This window comes from Dermochelys coriacea, chromosome 10, assembly GCF_009764565.3.
Source record: "Dermochelys coriacea isolate rDerCor1 chromosome 10, rDerCor1.pri.v4, whole genome shotgun sequence".
Lineage (NCBI taxonomy): Eukaryota > Metazoa > Chordata > Testudines > Dermochelyidae > Dermochelys > Dermochelys coriacea.
This window is the reverse complement of record NC_050077.1, coordinates 36,204,518-36,219,660: the sequence shown is the minus strand read 5'-3', so window position 1 is coordinate 36,219,660 and position 15,143 is coordinate 36,204,518. Positions and strand designations below refer to the sequence as shown.

General features: G+C 51.4%; 1 protein-coding gene across 2 annotated transcripts; it reads left to right on the top strand.

Annotated features, from left to right (window-relative positions):
* The first annotated feature begins 282 nt into the window (after nucleotides 1–282).
* METTL26 (methyltransferase like 26) lies at nucleotides 283–15,000 on the top strand. 2 transcript variants are annotated; one of them, XM_038418600.2, is made up of 6 exons: nucleotides 283–692; nucleotides 9,606–9,768; nucleotides 10,841–10,900; nucleotides 11,651–11,718; nucleotides 12,998–13,076; nucleotides 13,848–15,000. In XM_038418600.2, the coding sequence occupies exons 1-6, from the start codon at nucleotides 376–378 to the stop codon at nucleotides 13,893–13,895; spliced, it is 735 nt and encodes a 244-aa protein (XP_038274528.1). In that variant the 5' UTR covers nucleotides 283–375; the 3' UTR covers nucleotides 13,896–15,000. The 2 variants fall into 2 exon arrangements, with proteins under 2 accessions (XP_038274528.1, XP_043350331.1); XM_043494396.1 differs by lacking the exon at nucleotides 10,841–10,900 and having other exon boundaries at nucleotides 379–692.
* The last annotated feature ends 143 nt before the right edge of the window (nucleotides 15,001–15,143 follow it).

Below are 15,143 nucleotides of genomic sequence, written 5' to 3'. Positions count from 1 at the left end.
GTGTTGCCAACCCCCAGCAGCACAGGGGTGCGGGAGCCTGCCGGTGGCATTGCCCCCCTCTCTGTTCCTTGTGGGGCATGACCCCCTTTTCCCTTCTGGGGCTGTCATTTCAAGTAAGGGCTGGAGATCTCCCCCTGCAGACCCGGAGTGGGGCAGGATTATGCCCCTCCCCTTGGAGGCATTTGCACGAAACCCCCCCCCCCCCTTTTATGATCCCCCATCATCTCCCCATGAGAAATTGGCTGCGGTCACTTTAAGGTGGGGGGCGGGACAGGGATCCTGGACTGGTGCATTCTGGGATTTGTTGTCTCTTTCCTCTGAGCTTGCCGCTACCTTTCCTGCGATGCCGCACCCTCCGGGACTACAACTCCCAGCATGCCTTGCGCGCCTCGGCCGGCTCCCGTTCCGCGCTCCGCCGCTGCGGTGTGGAGCAGACGCGCTTTCCCGGCTCTGGGGCTGCGGCGGTGGCGGCTTCCTGGGTCCGCTCGCCGCAGCATGATCGTGGCAGCGGCAGCGGAGCGGAACAAGGAGCCCATCCTGCGGGTGCTGCGGGACTACGTGAGCCCGGGCGCGGCCGAGGTGCGGCTGCTGGAGGTGGCGTCGGGCTCGGGGCAGCACGCGGTGCACTGCGCCCGGGCGCTGCCCAACCTGCTCTGGCAGCCCTCCGACGTGGACCCCAAGTGCCTCGAGAGGTGGGGGCGAGCTGCCGGCGGGACCCGCCGCCTCCGAGGCCGGGGAGATCGGGGAGGCGTGTTAGAGGGGGCCTGGCCCGGGTGTGGGCGTCGCGGGGCCTGGCCCGGGTGTGGGCGTCGCGGGGCCTGGCCCGGGTGTGGGTGTCCGGTGAGTACAGGGCGGCTCGTGGGGGCGATCGCCTCGGCACCCGGCGGGGGACGCTTCGCGCCCACATTGTTTCCGTACCGCCGGGCTGTTGTTCGTTGACCAGTCTCTGTTCAGCTGCCCCCTGCCCGGCCTCGCCTGCAGCTCGGTTCCACGTTTGTTTTTGAGTTAATGTATCTCCCGTCGTCTAACGCAAGCCCTGACATCCAGTGCGGGTCTGTGGAGTTGGTGGCGGGGCTGTTCATGTGACAGCTCTGTGACTCCACTCCTGTGGATTTCTGGTCTGATCCAGCCTTAATTGTATCCAGAAACCAGATCCGTAAAGATCCCTGCTCTGGGTGAGTCCCTTTGCTTGGCAAAAAGAAAAGGAGTACCGGTGGCACCTTAGAGACTAACAAATTTATTAGAGCATAAGCTTTCGTGAGCTACAGCTCACTTCATCGGATGCATCCAATGAAGTGAGCTGTAGTTCACGAAAGCTTATGCTCTAATAAATTTGTTAGTCTCTAAGGTGCCACCGGTACTCCTTTTCTTTTTGCGAATACAGACTAACACGGCTGCTACTCTGAAACCTTTGCTTGGCAGTAGAGGTGGTTATTGGAGCTAGGCTTCTTGTCTGATTTTAAGTTTTTTATTGTTGTTTTACCGTTTGCATTTTTGAGTAACTTATCCCCTTCACGGGGATATGCTTAATAAAGAAACAAATCTAAACCAACCCCAGAAACCGGTCAGAAAGATTTCTGGGCGTTGCTCAGACTCTATGCCAAATCAAAACAATAGAATATATTTCAAGATGCTTGCAGTCAAAATTCCCCTCTCATTCGCAATCTTCACAGATCAATCCCAATAATGTAACTAATTACATTGAGAGAGGTTTAGCCTAGTAGTCAGAACACAGATCTGGGAGCCAGGAGCTCCTAGATCTGCATTGGCAGGCCAGTCCCTTGGGTTAAGATTTTCAAAAGCTGCCACTGATTTTTGCCTGCTTGGACTGAGAAACTCTGAGCCTGTTTTTTCAGGTGTCACATGGGGCACCCAAAATCTGTGGCCACTTAACCAAAAAAAGTTGACATTGATCCTGTTGTCCCATTTTCCCATCTGTAAAATGGAAGTCTATTTACCAATGTCCCACTGGTGTTTTTGAAGTGTCATGAGATGAAGCATGCAAAGTGCACCAAATATTGAAAAAAGCCAAATGTTCTCATTTTAGTGGGAGATGGACCCTGACTTCCCCATGATTGTTACCTTCATAACAATACTAGAGTAACAAAGTGCACTTGCAAACAAGAACTTCTTACACTGCATCTAGCAGAAAATTGCAGCATTCTCACCCCACCCCATCTCCAGGGCTCACTGCATTGCAGCTATGGCTAGGGTGAACAGCAGGCTCCACTAGGGTGGCTTTGACCTTGTCGCTGCTGAGCATTGCACCCTCCACTTTTTAATGCGTGCTCTCCTTGCTCAGTGGAATGGGAGTGTGATGAGAATGTGTTGCCAGGCTGCATTAAGATCTAGTTGGCAACCACCTAGTACTACTGCATCGTTTGAGGAATGTGGTGTAATAGGTAGAGCACTGGACTGCGACTTAAGAGAGCTGGGTTCTGTTCCTGACTCTGCTACTGATCTCATGCCACTTCACCCATCTGTGGCTCAATTTCCCTATCTGTAAAATGGGAATAATGAGTTAAGGCCCAATCAGTGCAAAGTAGAGCAGAAGAGTTACTTCTTGTGTCTTGCTTACAACGCTCCTGCTAATACATTCCAGAATGATGTTTGCTTTTTGTGCAACAGTGTTACATTGTTGACTCATGTTTATGTGAGTGGGGGAATGGTCCTGCTATTGTGGGAAACTTTCCTGGCTTCTGCACTACGCAGGTGAAATGGGCTAGTGGAAGGATCTGAGTCCTTGCTCCCACTTCCTTTACCCAGAGGCCTCCCTGCCCTTGAGGACTCCCCTTCCACTCTCCTGTCTGGCAGAGTCCTCGTAACCCCAACAAGGCTGGGCCCAGGATTCCTGGGGGGCTTGACGACCCCCCCATCTTGCTGTGGTCACCTAGGACAGGGACTACAGTGTCCCCACTCCAGGGTACTCTCTCTGCACTGGACACTTCCCTGACTCACTGATTATTACATGCAATTTAAAGCAAATACAATTTATTTAATCATCAATTAATTTAAAAAAGAACAAGGAGAAATGGGAAAGGTTAAAGGAAACACATCATCCCACTCTGTGGCAGGTAACGTCACAAACAGTGTCTCTGCAATGTCAGGGCAGTTCAGTCTGTTCCTTGTAGGTCCCAGGCCTTCTTCTCGGGCCCTGCCTGTGCTGCAGGGAGGCTGTGGGTTGGATACTTGCTCTGGTGGCGGCCACACCCCTCCGGGCTTTGCGTGGTGGGACCCTTCTTCCTAATGTCAGCCCCCCCATCGGATTAAGATCCCCCTCCCAGTCTGGCCTGCAAGGACCCTTGGCTTTGGGTGTCTTTCTGTGCTGGGCCCTTTGCCCAAGGTCCCCCCTTGGCTGGCCCCAGTTGCTCACTGCACCCGACTCTAGACTGCTCCAGCCCCAGCTCCACTGTTATAGCTCCGGCTCCATTCTGCCTAAGTACTTATGCTGCTGCTCTGCATCCAGCCCCTTGGGCTGCTTCTCTGGCCCCTCTGGCTCTGTGGCTGCAGCCCTGCTCCCAGCACAGGGTCTGCTCTCCCTGGGCTGTTTCTCTGGCTCTGTGGCTGCAGCCCTGCTCCCAGCACAGGGTCTGCTCTCCCTGGGCTGTCTCTCTGGCTTTGGGGCTGCAGCTCTGCTCCCAGCACAAGGTCTGCTCTCTCCTTAGCTCAACCCCACTCTGTCTGTCTGACACAGGGCGATTCCAGCTCACATGAAGGACGGGACCTTTTTGACCCCCTGACTTGGTCATTGCCCTGTCAGTCAGGCTGACCTGGAGCATTGGCCTCTTCCTGCTGCCCTTGGGGACTGTCAGTCTCAGGGTCCTGGTTTCCTAACCCTTCCCCTTCCTTTTGGTACTGGGACCTAGCCAACCAAAAACCCTCACTGAGTTTTAGTAAGGGGCCAACAGTCCCCTTACATCTACCTTGTGATGTACTATGACACACCCAGATCCCTTTCCGATTTACATCCAGGGAAAAGAATGTTTGAAAATGCACTTTAGGAAATTATTTCTCTTCACCCTTCTGCCAAACCTCCTCTGAGGTTAACACACTGGCCTGGTTCACCTTCCCTCTCACCAGCACTGGTTGTCGGTTTAAAAGTGCACATCTTGAAGCCTATGCATGGAACTTGGCCATTTTAAATGTCTTGGTACTGGTTTAAACTCTCTCCTCGCTTCCAGCCAGCCTGCTCTTGATTGAAATTCCGAGTCTGTCAGAATTGGAGTTACCAGGCTTCGAAGTTTCCCCGTTGCCATGGCTGCGATGGGAGATTTGCGTGCTCCTTTTCGGTCTCTGCCCTCTTGTCTAGACAGTCTCAGGCTGGTGACTGGCTTTGGCAGTTGTAGTGCCTGTGCTGGAACAGCTGCTTGGGGAATGGAGGGACTCTGCTGTGTGTTTGGGAAAAATCCTGCCTCCTTCTGACTGGCATCAGACCACTAACAGACCTGAGTCCGTTCAGGATGGCTTCTCCGCTGCTTTTGTGGTGCAGTGCCTCGTTGCTGTGAATCAGTGGCTGGAATGCCCATGTCTGGGCTGCCGGAGAGTGTGGGGCTAGGGTCTGCTGTGTGTTTGTAACCTGCAGTGTGGGGGCTCTGTGTCATATCTTCCTGAGCCTAGCAGCAAGAGGCAAAGACACAGACGACCTGATTCACCATCACCCTGCACCTGTTACAGGGTTGTTACGTTCAAAGAGAAGATGTGCCCCCCGCCCCCCAGGACCTTGGATTGCCTCCTCCAATTTTCACGTCTCTGTCTTCTGCTTTCCGTCCCTGGGCCCAGCTTTGCAGGAATCACATCTGTATGCCAGCCCAACTCCACCCCACCCCACCTCTAATTTTTCTGAAGAGCTGCCCCTGGCCTCAAATCTCCATTTGCACTAATGCAAAGTGGGTGTAAATTATCTGGTGTAAATGACGACACTGGGGATAGGGCAGGGCAGCCATCAATCAGAACATTAGGTTGTAAAACAGGCAAAGTCCTCCAGACCTCATTGGCTGAGCAGGGGGGTTAGGAGGGACAGAGTGGAAAATGAGAATTATGTTTTTAAATCCCCCCTCCCTACTCCGATATGTTCCTGTCTGTCAACACAAAGCACTGGGCTTCCCTGTAGCCTCCTAGAATGGTCTATAGCAAAGACACTCTTGGGGTTAAAGGTCTGGGTGGGGAAGATGGGCTTTGCCACAAGTTCCCTTTGGGCCCTGGCGAGTGTCCCTTAATCTCTCTGTGCCCCTTCTGTAAGATAGGACAAGAATCGTTCTTCCATCAGTCATCTCTATTTAGACTGTAAGCTCTTTGGTGCTATGGTGTGTGTACAGCACCTGGCACAATGGGCCCTCAACCTTGGTCAGGGCCTCAAAGTGCTGTCATACTACAAATAAGATTGACTGTGACGCTTGAGGCCCTTGTGTGGCTGTTCTGTCTCCCCCGATGCAGAGGGCTGGGATGTGTTCCCATTTAAAAGATGATCTAGCAAGCAATGGTCTAAATATGACCTGTTCTTAGTGTCTATTCAGTGAGCTAAATCCCTGGATATGGCTATGCATTTCTTCATGGTTTTGGTGCACATCTTCTCTAAAGAGGACCCCTCTCCTGCTGTCAGAGGGCAACTGATGTGCTCATCTTGATAGCCTCTAGGTTTGCCCCATAAGAAGCTGAGATCGGAGTGTCTTCAGCAGTAGCCCCTTGATTCTGGAAATGACTCGATTTAATCATGGATTTCTACATAAAAGTGCATTCTTGTTGGTTGTTATAACCTTAATACATATTCTTCACAACTCAGAGATGTAGGTTTCATTTTTACACACTACACATTTTTAAAGTGATTTATTTTGAACACTTTTCAGATTAGTTTTACAGCTATATCAGAAAATGAATGATTGTTTGGTTATTTCATTTACCAAAGGTAATTGAAGCAGATATTTATGAAGTCATTGAGAGGTGAATAATATTGGGAAGATTTTCTTGACATGCTGTATTAGGAGGAGAACGTCACCAGACAGACATTTACATTGTTTTATTTTACTAAACCAACAATGTTATGTATTCTGGATTTTTTTCTTCCATGGCAAACGTATAGTATTTTAGCAAAACAAGCATATGAATTTTTGAATTTAGTTAAACGTTCAAGTTTTTTAAAATCAGGCTTGTTTTTGTTAAAATTATTTTTAACTAAAATAGTTAAATGAAATATTATGTCAGCCAGATCAACATGAGAAACTTAAAATATTGGCTTCTGCAGCTAACTCAGTCGTCTTCACCTTCATTTGTTCATAATCTAGAAAAGAAAAACAAGCTTTCCTGCTTTGTCAGATCCCAAATGATTTCTCAATTTGGAATGAATTAGTCCAAAAGAAGAAAATATTCTTTCTACACTGTCAGAAGAATCTACGGCTGTTAAAAGTGAGATTATCGCTTCAACAGTCTCTGAATCCAAGTGCGTAAGTGACTTCCACCAGTTCACTGATGTAGCTTTCTTTAAAACATCATCAGCAAATATATATTTCTTGAATGGTTCACCCTTAGCTCTGAAGTTTATTATAGTTGGCGTTATGGAGGGATGGTTGCTGGATGTCCATGTCATAGCCAACTCCTCCTCTTCAGCATTTAACGTTTGACCCTGGTACCGAATATTGAGAATATTTGCAAGAAAATGAGCTGAGATAGTGCTTGTCCCATTCAGTTTTTTTAATGCTTGTAATTTAACTCTGTCATTGCATATTTCTCTTCTTAAGATCTCACTCAGTTCCTTCCAAATTTCAACAGCATCAGCAATAAAACAGCTATTTCCCTGCATTTTGTTCAAGGCTACAGAAACAGGCTTCAAGGTACTCAGCATGTGTTCAACCTTTCTCTTAAGCCCCATGTTGAGAACGTTGGATGTGACAGTGCCAGCTATTTTTTCATGATTTTGTTCACAAACTGTGAATAATTAGGCCAGTTTTTGATATAGTGCTCAAAACAGTCCACTACTGAGTTCCATCGCACGTCTTGTGGGAGAGTTAGCTTGGTTCCTCCCACTTCATTCAGCGCAGCTGCTGCAAAGTGGTTGTTATGGAAGTATTTTGCAATTTCAACAATATTAGCCTTTATTTCTGGAACACTGAAGTCTTTGGCTAGGAAGTGCATCAAATGAGCACTGCAGTCCTTAAGAAAGAAGTATGAAATAAAAAAGTTTTTCAACCTGAAGATCCTGCATGTTCAGACATGTTCCTTTCTTCATCATCATCATTATTATTATTCACGAAGCTTCCTCCTGAGAAGGGCCACTTTTCATGATGTTGTTTCATTCAGGCAACCAGACCCTGCCCTGCATTTTTGTTGCACTGTTTACATTTTGTATGTATGCCTGTCTTACACACAGGTAGAGGAACTTCATTAAAATATTCCCAAACTGGGTCTCTTTTACGGCCTGCTGCCATTATAGGTTTTCCCTTCCAGTGAGAGAATGGTATGGTAGATCTCAAATCAAAGAAGGCTACACTCGGAAAGATCTCAAGACTTCGGGAATATACTGCTCAAACAGTTTCACTTTTGTTTCTACTGCCTGTCCCTCCCTTCTCACATTTATCTCCAGACTTCTTCTCCTTGTCCAGATCTATTTTGCCCCCAACAATCTTCTATTCATTGAACTTTTTGAAACTTTGCTCTTTTAGAGAGAGGTAAGGGATTGACTCTGTGTGTACACAAATTGCAGAGGGACAATAGGGTTGAGGTATATTATTTATTGATTTTAAAACATTTTTGCTGTTAACAAGCATGTTATCTCTGGAGACACACATCCACAGTTTGAGAACTGCAAAACTAAGCCTCTCTGATTGTATCGTCTAGACAGAGCACTGAGTCTGAAACGTTACATTAATATATTGTCTCATACTATAGAATTTGAATTTATAATCCCTATTCCATGATAAGATCTCTTTGAGCTATAATGTATCTTAATTAAAACTATCTTTAGATCGGATTTTTTTGATAAAATGCTTTTTGAGGGAAAAAACTATTTTTTAATTTTTAAATCATTGACTTTTATCCACCCTGGTTCTCCCCTTAAGCTGTATTCACATCTTATCAGTGGCGAGACCTTTTGTTATATGTTGTTTATCAGATGCATCTGCTCTAAATCAGCAACCTGCTTCCAGAAGGAGGTTTTCACTGCTCCTGCTAGCCCTGCCAAGCCAGCCTGGCTCTGCGAAAGAGATCTGGTGTCTATTCTGCTGTGTGCATCGGAACTGATAACAGGGTCCCAAGGATGCACACACCAGCAAGAACTTTGCTTGACTCTCGGAGGCCAGAATGAGAGTGCAGGGCTAAAGGGTAGAAAAAATGTTATTTCACTCATAGGCTGAAGACATGGCCTATGCAGGCCATTGAGCCACAAATGCAGGGATCCCGGATACTCTTTTTAGAGATGCATTTCAGCACTTGTAGCATATCTTGCATTTTGAAATTGCTTTGCAAAATTAAGTATTCCTCACAACACCCTGGAGAGGTTGCTAACTACATCGTCTGATGCCCCCTTCTACCCCCTTCAGGTTTTCTGTTACTGTGGTGACTGAGGGCCCCAACCAAGATCAGGGCTCAGTTGTGTTAGGCGCAGGACACTTGCACAGTAAGAGAGACTCTCTGCCCCAAAACGAGACCGAGGAGTTCAACCCCACCTTTAGAGTGCCTTGGGTGTGGGGTGGTGATTTTCAGAGGTGCTGAGCTGCTGCAGTTTCATCATTAACTTCAGCAGGAGATTGGGGTGCCCAGAGTCTCTGGAAATCTGCCCCTTCGATTATCCCAAATTGGAAACCCAAAATGTGAGGAACTCTGTCAGAGGCCCCTTTTTAAAACAGAGGAAGTGATCTGCCCTCAGCTGCTGCGGGAGGGGCTGGGGTGCAGGTTCCACGGCAGTCCACCCTGGATTTAACAATAGGCTAAATTTTCCGAGCAGGATTATGAAAGAGAGTGACCTGAATAGGAGGCTGGAAGGAGAAATCTCCGCTTTAACCTGGGGGCCTGACTATGGTGAAGGGGGAGAGAGCTGCTGGTCTTCAGCTTAATAACAACACCTATGAGAGGGGACAGCTGGGGAAGTGGGGCCTGTTTTCCTAGTCAACACTGGGAAGGGAATTCCATGCTGGGGAAAGGAGTCCTGGAGTGCGAAGGTCTCTAGTTATCCGACCAGCTCCAGCCCCTGCCCAAGAGCTCCTTGCTGAGCTGCAGGGTTGCTTCTCCGGTGACACCAAGGTTAGGGGTGGGATTTGCATTTGCAGAAGCACTCGGGTTTGGCCCAACTTTGCTCCACTGACTCCAGTGCTGGCCCTGGCCCAACCCCCACCATCCCAGCTGGGGCTACCCTTCTCAGCCACCTGGTCAGTGACTTAGATGGTGAGCTCCATGGGGCTGTTACACAGCATTTAGCACCATGGGGCCTGGAGCTCAGTCACTGTTGTAATAGCGCAGATGGCAGCTGGGTTAGAGTGCCCCCTGCTGGATGAGAGAAGGCAGGTGCTCCCCTGGAGCTGGAGTGGCGTGTGCCGTTTCTATGGCTGGGAACAAGTACTTGTGCAGTGCTCGGGTCTGGCGTGCCCATCAAGCAGGTGCTCTCCTTTCTCCCCCCGCAGCATCTCTGCGTTCATCACGGCGCTGAGAGTCAGGAATGTGAGGCCGCCGATTTTCCTAGACTCATCCCAGAGCTGGGAGACATGGGGTGGCTTGAGGCCCAACACGCTGGATCTCATTGTCAACATCAATATGATGCACATCTCTGAGATGAGGTGCACTGAGGTGAGGGCCCTTTGTCTGGGACTATGGGAATTCTCTGGACCCTGCTGGGCTGGGCAGACGTAGTCTCGCTCTAGCTGCCTGGCATTTCAGCTGGCCTCCCTGGTTAGCCGTGGGTAACCAATATTCGGAAGAGCTGTGGTGCCATCTAGTGGATTATAGATATTTATTCCCTGATTTATTTGAGCATAAGCTTTCGTGAGCTACAGCTCACTTCATCCGATGAAGTGAGCTGTAGCTCAGGAAAGCTTATGCTCAAATAAATTTGTTAGTCTCTAAGGTGCCACAAGTACTCCTTTTCTTTTTGCGAATACAGACTAACACGGCTGCTACTCTGAAACCTATTCCCTGATTGTACCCCTGATATTGTCACTTCTAAAGCACCTTTCCATCCTAGATCCCAAAGCACTTTACAGACATTGATGAGCTCAGTCTCGCTACCCCCTGGGCCAGCGCAGTGCTTTTATCCCCATTGGACGGATGGGGAAACTGAATTATGTGGCATCTGAAGTAACCTGCCTGTGGTCCTCGCTCCTAGTCCTGTGTGTTTAAATCCAAGCCCATCCTAGGGGGACAAATCTTACTCTCTTTCCCATTGGTTAATCCTGTGGTGTGCAGGGTCCTATGTTAGAATGAGAGCGAATGAGCTTGAACTGATTCTAGATATCCCCCTCTCCGCCCCCATGTGGCTCCACGGCCTCAGATCACTTACAAACCTCTGTATACGCTCACAAATGGGCTGTGATGGGGCACGCAATATGTACCAGCAAACAAGCTGACAATCCTTCTCTCAAATGCTCAGACGGGACAGGTGGAGCTATTTTTATTTTAGCATCCACTTCGTAAGGGTGAGAGGGTCCCTTGTGCCATACTGGAGCTGGCTCATGCCCAGAGTCACGTGCTGAGACGCTTGGGGCAGGGTGGGGAGGAATACGACCAGCCATGGAAATGAGGAAAGAGGTGGTCACTGGCCGCCCCCAGTGGGCGCTGCGAGGGGCCCGGCCATTGCACACTTGGCATGCGCCCAGTTTCTTGTGCGTGGAGGCTCCATTCTTTATTGAGTTTGTTTCCCCAGGGCTTGTTCAAAGGAGCAGGGAAGCTGCTGAAACCCAAAGCTATTCTGATCACCTATGGGGTAAGCAATTGGCCCTCGGTGGGCACAGCCCAGCTGGACTGGGACACACTGTGTGCCTGCAGTCCAGGCGGGTGAAAGAGCCCCAAGGGGCGGGTGGAGTGAGCACAGCAGGTGCTGTGTGTCTGGGTCGGGGGCTAGGCTGTTCGTTAGCAGGCACAGGCAGTGAGGGGTTAAACTAGAGCCACTAGGGCTGGATTAGCACGCTGGGTGCTCAGCACTTCTGAAAATCTGGCCCTGAGTGTGTGCTGAGCCCTGGGCAGCCTCCCTTTCTGAACCAGGTACCCCGGCACAGGTGGCTCTGCTCACAGTTTCTGCTCTCTGGTTTGTACGTTTGATGGCTCCTGTAAGGTTTTACACACACGTCCTAGGCGGAACACAAGCTTCCCCCCCTGCTTAGGACATGAACACTCTGCCTCCATCCCCCCATCTCTGGAGCTTGTACCTTCATGTGAGCACAATCCCCATCATCCTGCCCTGCCTTACGTACACATCTGGGGTGCAGTCTGGCAGGCAGTGCCTCAACTGTACCATATTGGTCTGGGTGGTTCATGGGTCCAGGTCTGTCTACTGACCTTGGCGTGTTTCCATCGCTCCTCTCTGATTTCTCCCCCGCAGTGTTTAGGAATGGGGTGAGGTAGGGGCTGGGCCCAATCCTGACCCACTGGGAAATCGCACCTGGTCTGTGGCATCAAGCTAGTGCATGCCTTGAGTTGACTCTGTAATGAATCCCTTTACGTCCTGTCCCCTCAGCCCTATGCCATCAACGGACAGATCAGCCCGCAGAGCAACGTGGACTTCGACTGCTGCCTGAGGCAGAGGTAGGAGAGCCTGGCTCAGTTGTAGGGAGGGAGAGGGGCTGGGCCAAGGGGATCTAATGGCCCAGATGCCCTGTGGCCACAGGAGAGGTGCTCTTTGACACCAATGGGGACCCAGACCCAGCAGGCGTCTGCAGAGATTTAGGTCCCAGTTGCTTGGGAAGTGGGGCAGGGTTGGAGGAGGGTGCAAATCAGCAGAGTGTATGTTTCCTCCCCACTCCCTCCCACCCGCCGTCTGTAGGGCCACAGCTTCCCTTTGCATGGAAAAGGGGTGGGTAGGAGGAGTTAGGCAACACGCCCTCTCTTGTGGCCTGGAGCAGTTACCACCCAGGGTGGGGGGAGCTGAGAGAGGGACAGGCAGGAGACCCCAAGGTGCACCCAGCCAGGCACATAGAGATTCCCACAGGCCAGCTCAGGCCCCAGGACATTGGTAGAGACGGGGTCCATGGGGACTGGTAACGGGCTCAGCGGCCCTTTACCCCCCCAGTCGGCAGTTTGAATCCCGCCCAAGCTCAGAACATGCAGCCACTGGCACTAGCAGGCTCAGCTTCAGCCAGAGGATCGTGCAGTGGATCTCCACCTAGGGCCCTGGCTGCGTCTCATCTACATGGTGGGTAGTATTGCTCAGCAGAGGCGCCATGGCAAGATGGGCCATGCAAACCGAACTCCCATAGAGGGTAGCGCACCTGGGTAGGGTTGGGGTTTGCTGGGGACAGCTTGCCCTGTGTCTACCCATGCTGGACCTGATGCTCAGTCTTGGGGACTGTCAGTCCAGGTCCTTCCACCAGCTTAGACCCAGCCATTCCTGTGCCCCACCCCCAGTCTGTTGTGCAGCTGGGTCTCCACCCCCAAAGGGAAGGCTGCTTCCTTGGGGGGCCCACTGCACCCCCACATTTCACAGGGCACGGAATTGCAGGTGCCCTGTCATAGGCAGCATGTGGCACCTTGGCTCTGATTTTCTCCTTGTGCCTTTGAGTCTGCTCCAGCCACTCACTGACTGAGGGGCTGAAAGCATTACCCACAATACCCCTCTCCATGTGATCATCCAGCCATCACACCACAGCTGGTGCATTTTGAGGGTGATGCCAGTCCTGGGCAAGAACCCCAGACAGGATCTCTTGAGGGTGGCTGGATCCCTGGGGCTGCTGCTGTCCTAGCCCCCTTTGTGGGGGAGGGGCGTCTTCTGAACCCCAGAATCCGAGAGCCCTCAGCACCATGGGGGCCTGTGGCCATGTGGCAGGAATGATATGTTTGCCAGATGTTTGGTCTCTCTCCTTGGCAGAAACCCGGCCTGGGGCCTTCGGGACACAGCTCTGCTGCAGCAGCTGGCCGAGGCCAACGGGCTGTGTCTGGAGAGGATGGTGGGTGCCTAGAGCTGCACTGTGCTGGATACCCATATACCGAGAGGGCGCATGCCTGTCTCGGAGCCTGAGTGAGAGCCCAACAGGGCCTGGGATCCTACATACAGGGGGCTACTGCTAGGAGGGTGGGGACTGTCCACCCTTCAAAGCACGCCTTGGGGTTCCCCTGCCAGAGCTGGGCAGACCGGATCCTGCTTTATGGCTTGGCCTAAGGTGGCACTTCTAACACAGGAGCACTGGGAAGAGGCCCGGCTCGTGGGACGGAATTAGAACCCAGGACCAGGCAGCACTGCAGTAGGAGCACCACCGGCACTGATGTCTGCAGATAGTTCCTTCCCACGGCCAGCCGTGTTCTCTGGCCCCTCATTTCATAGCCGTGTGGGGGAAGCACCTTTCCTTCTCTGCAGCAGAAACATGTCTGTCCCCTTTTGGGCCCTGGGGTGGAAGGGAATAATATGAACCAGGGCCATCCTCAGTGCTCCACCTCCCTGATAGCAGAATCTGGTTGGTGATGGTGGATGGGGGGCTGGCCTCTTTCCAGTGCTCTTGTTGGTGTGGCAGAGGTCTGGTGTGATTTGATCATAATCCACATCATTCCCTGCAGCGCCTCCTGCTGGAGAGGCTGGGGCTGGAGTCTTCCCGTTTCCCCCTCCCAAGCATCGATGGCCTTTGGTGCTCTAGGGCTTGTACACAGCTAGCTGTGCCAGGCTGCCTGGCAAACGGGCCTCTTGGTGCCGCCACAGAGCTCTAACCCTGGCTTTGTGCCTCTAGGTGGACATGCCCGCGAACAACAAGTGTCTCATTTTCCGCAAGCAGTGACCTGTGGAGCCCACCCCAGTGGCCAGCCGCCTGCTGAACTGCACCCCGCTGCTTTTCAGTGTCCATAGCGCTCTGTGGGTCTTTTCATGGAGACACCCTGCTGGAGACGCACCACTGGGATTGATACTGACTGACTTTATGTGGATGCTGCTAATGTGCGGTGGAGAGGCTGTATTGTATGTAGCTCATGTTCCCTCCCCCCAAAGTCCCCCAGGGATGAGGCCACAAAACCAGGATCTCTATTGCAAGCTCACCTGCACTGCTTGCTTCTACCTACCTGAGCTGATCAGGTCTTGATATCCTGCAGCTGCCTATTGTCATGCCCCACGGGGTGAGGGGACCGGATGAGGAATAAGCCACCTGAGTGGATATGCAGGTTGGGTCACCTCTCCCACTGGGATGTAGCCTCTGCAGTTGATCCGCGTGTAGCTGTCTCTCTTGGTGACTGTTCCACAGTCCCCATGGGCCTCAGCCTCGTTTTACTTACACTTCTGCAGTTCTTTATTTTTCTCTGCTCAAGCCGTATGTTCCCTGAGCTTGAAAACTGGCGGTGCCGTTTGGCTACCTACTAAGTGGCTTGGTTTCAGGAGCTGAGCACCCCCCGTGCCTATTGACTTGTGCAGGTGGGCCTCGCCTCCCCCTTATTTAGGGGCCTCGCCTCAAGTACACCGGTCCTAATATACTGCCCCTAGGAGCTGCCGTGCCTAGTCATGTGCAAAGGGAGCATGAAACAACCCGCAGGCCAGCTCCTTGGCCAGTCTCAATGCCCCCCCTCCCCCCGCCAGCGCTTCATGAGTAATCCCAGGGGGTAAGGTGAACGGGAACTAAAATATAGGGGTGGGATTTTCCCAGTACCTATGTGATTTAGGGGCTATAGGTCCCATCACTGAAGGGAATTTGGCTCCTAAATCACATGGGCACCGTGGAGAATCTCAGCCTAACTACTTAAAAAAAAAGTCCCATGCTGTTCTAGGCTGTGTGAGGCAGGGGCTCCCTCTAGCGGCTCGAATGTGGCACTGCATTGATTTGGGTTGGGGGAGGGATGGAGGCTGCTGCACCGGATCATGTGGCCTTTGGCACAATAAAGAAGTTGCTTTTGCTGGTGTCTGCGTGAGGTTGGCTGGAGTGTGTGTTGCAGCAGCCCAGGTCTAACACAGGGCTTGGTTTTGGCGGGGGGGTGTCCCTTAGGTGCAGGCCGCCCCACCCATGGCATGGCAAGTGTTTGGGGAGTGTAGCTGCCTCTCCCCC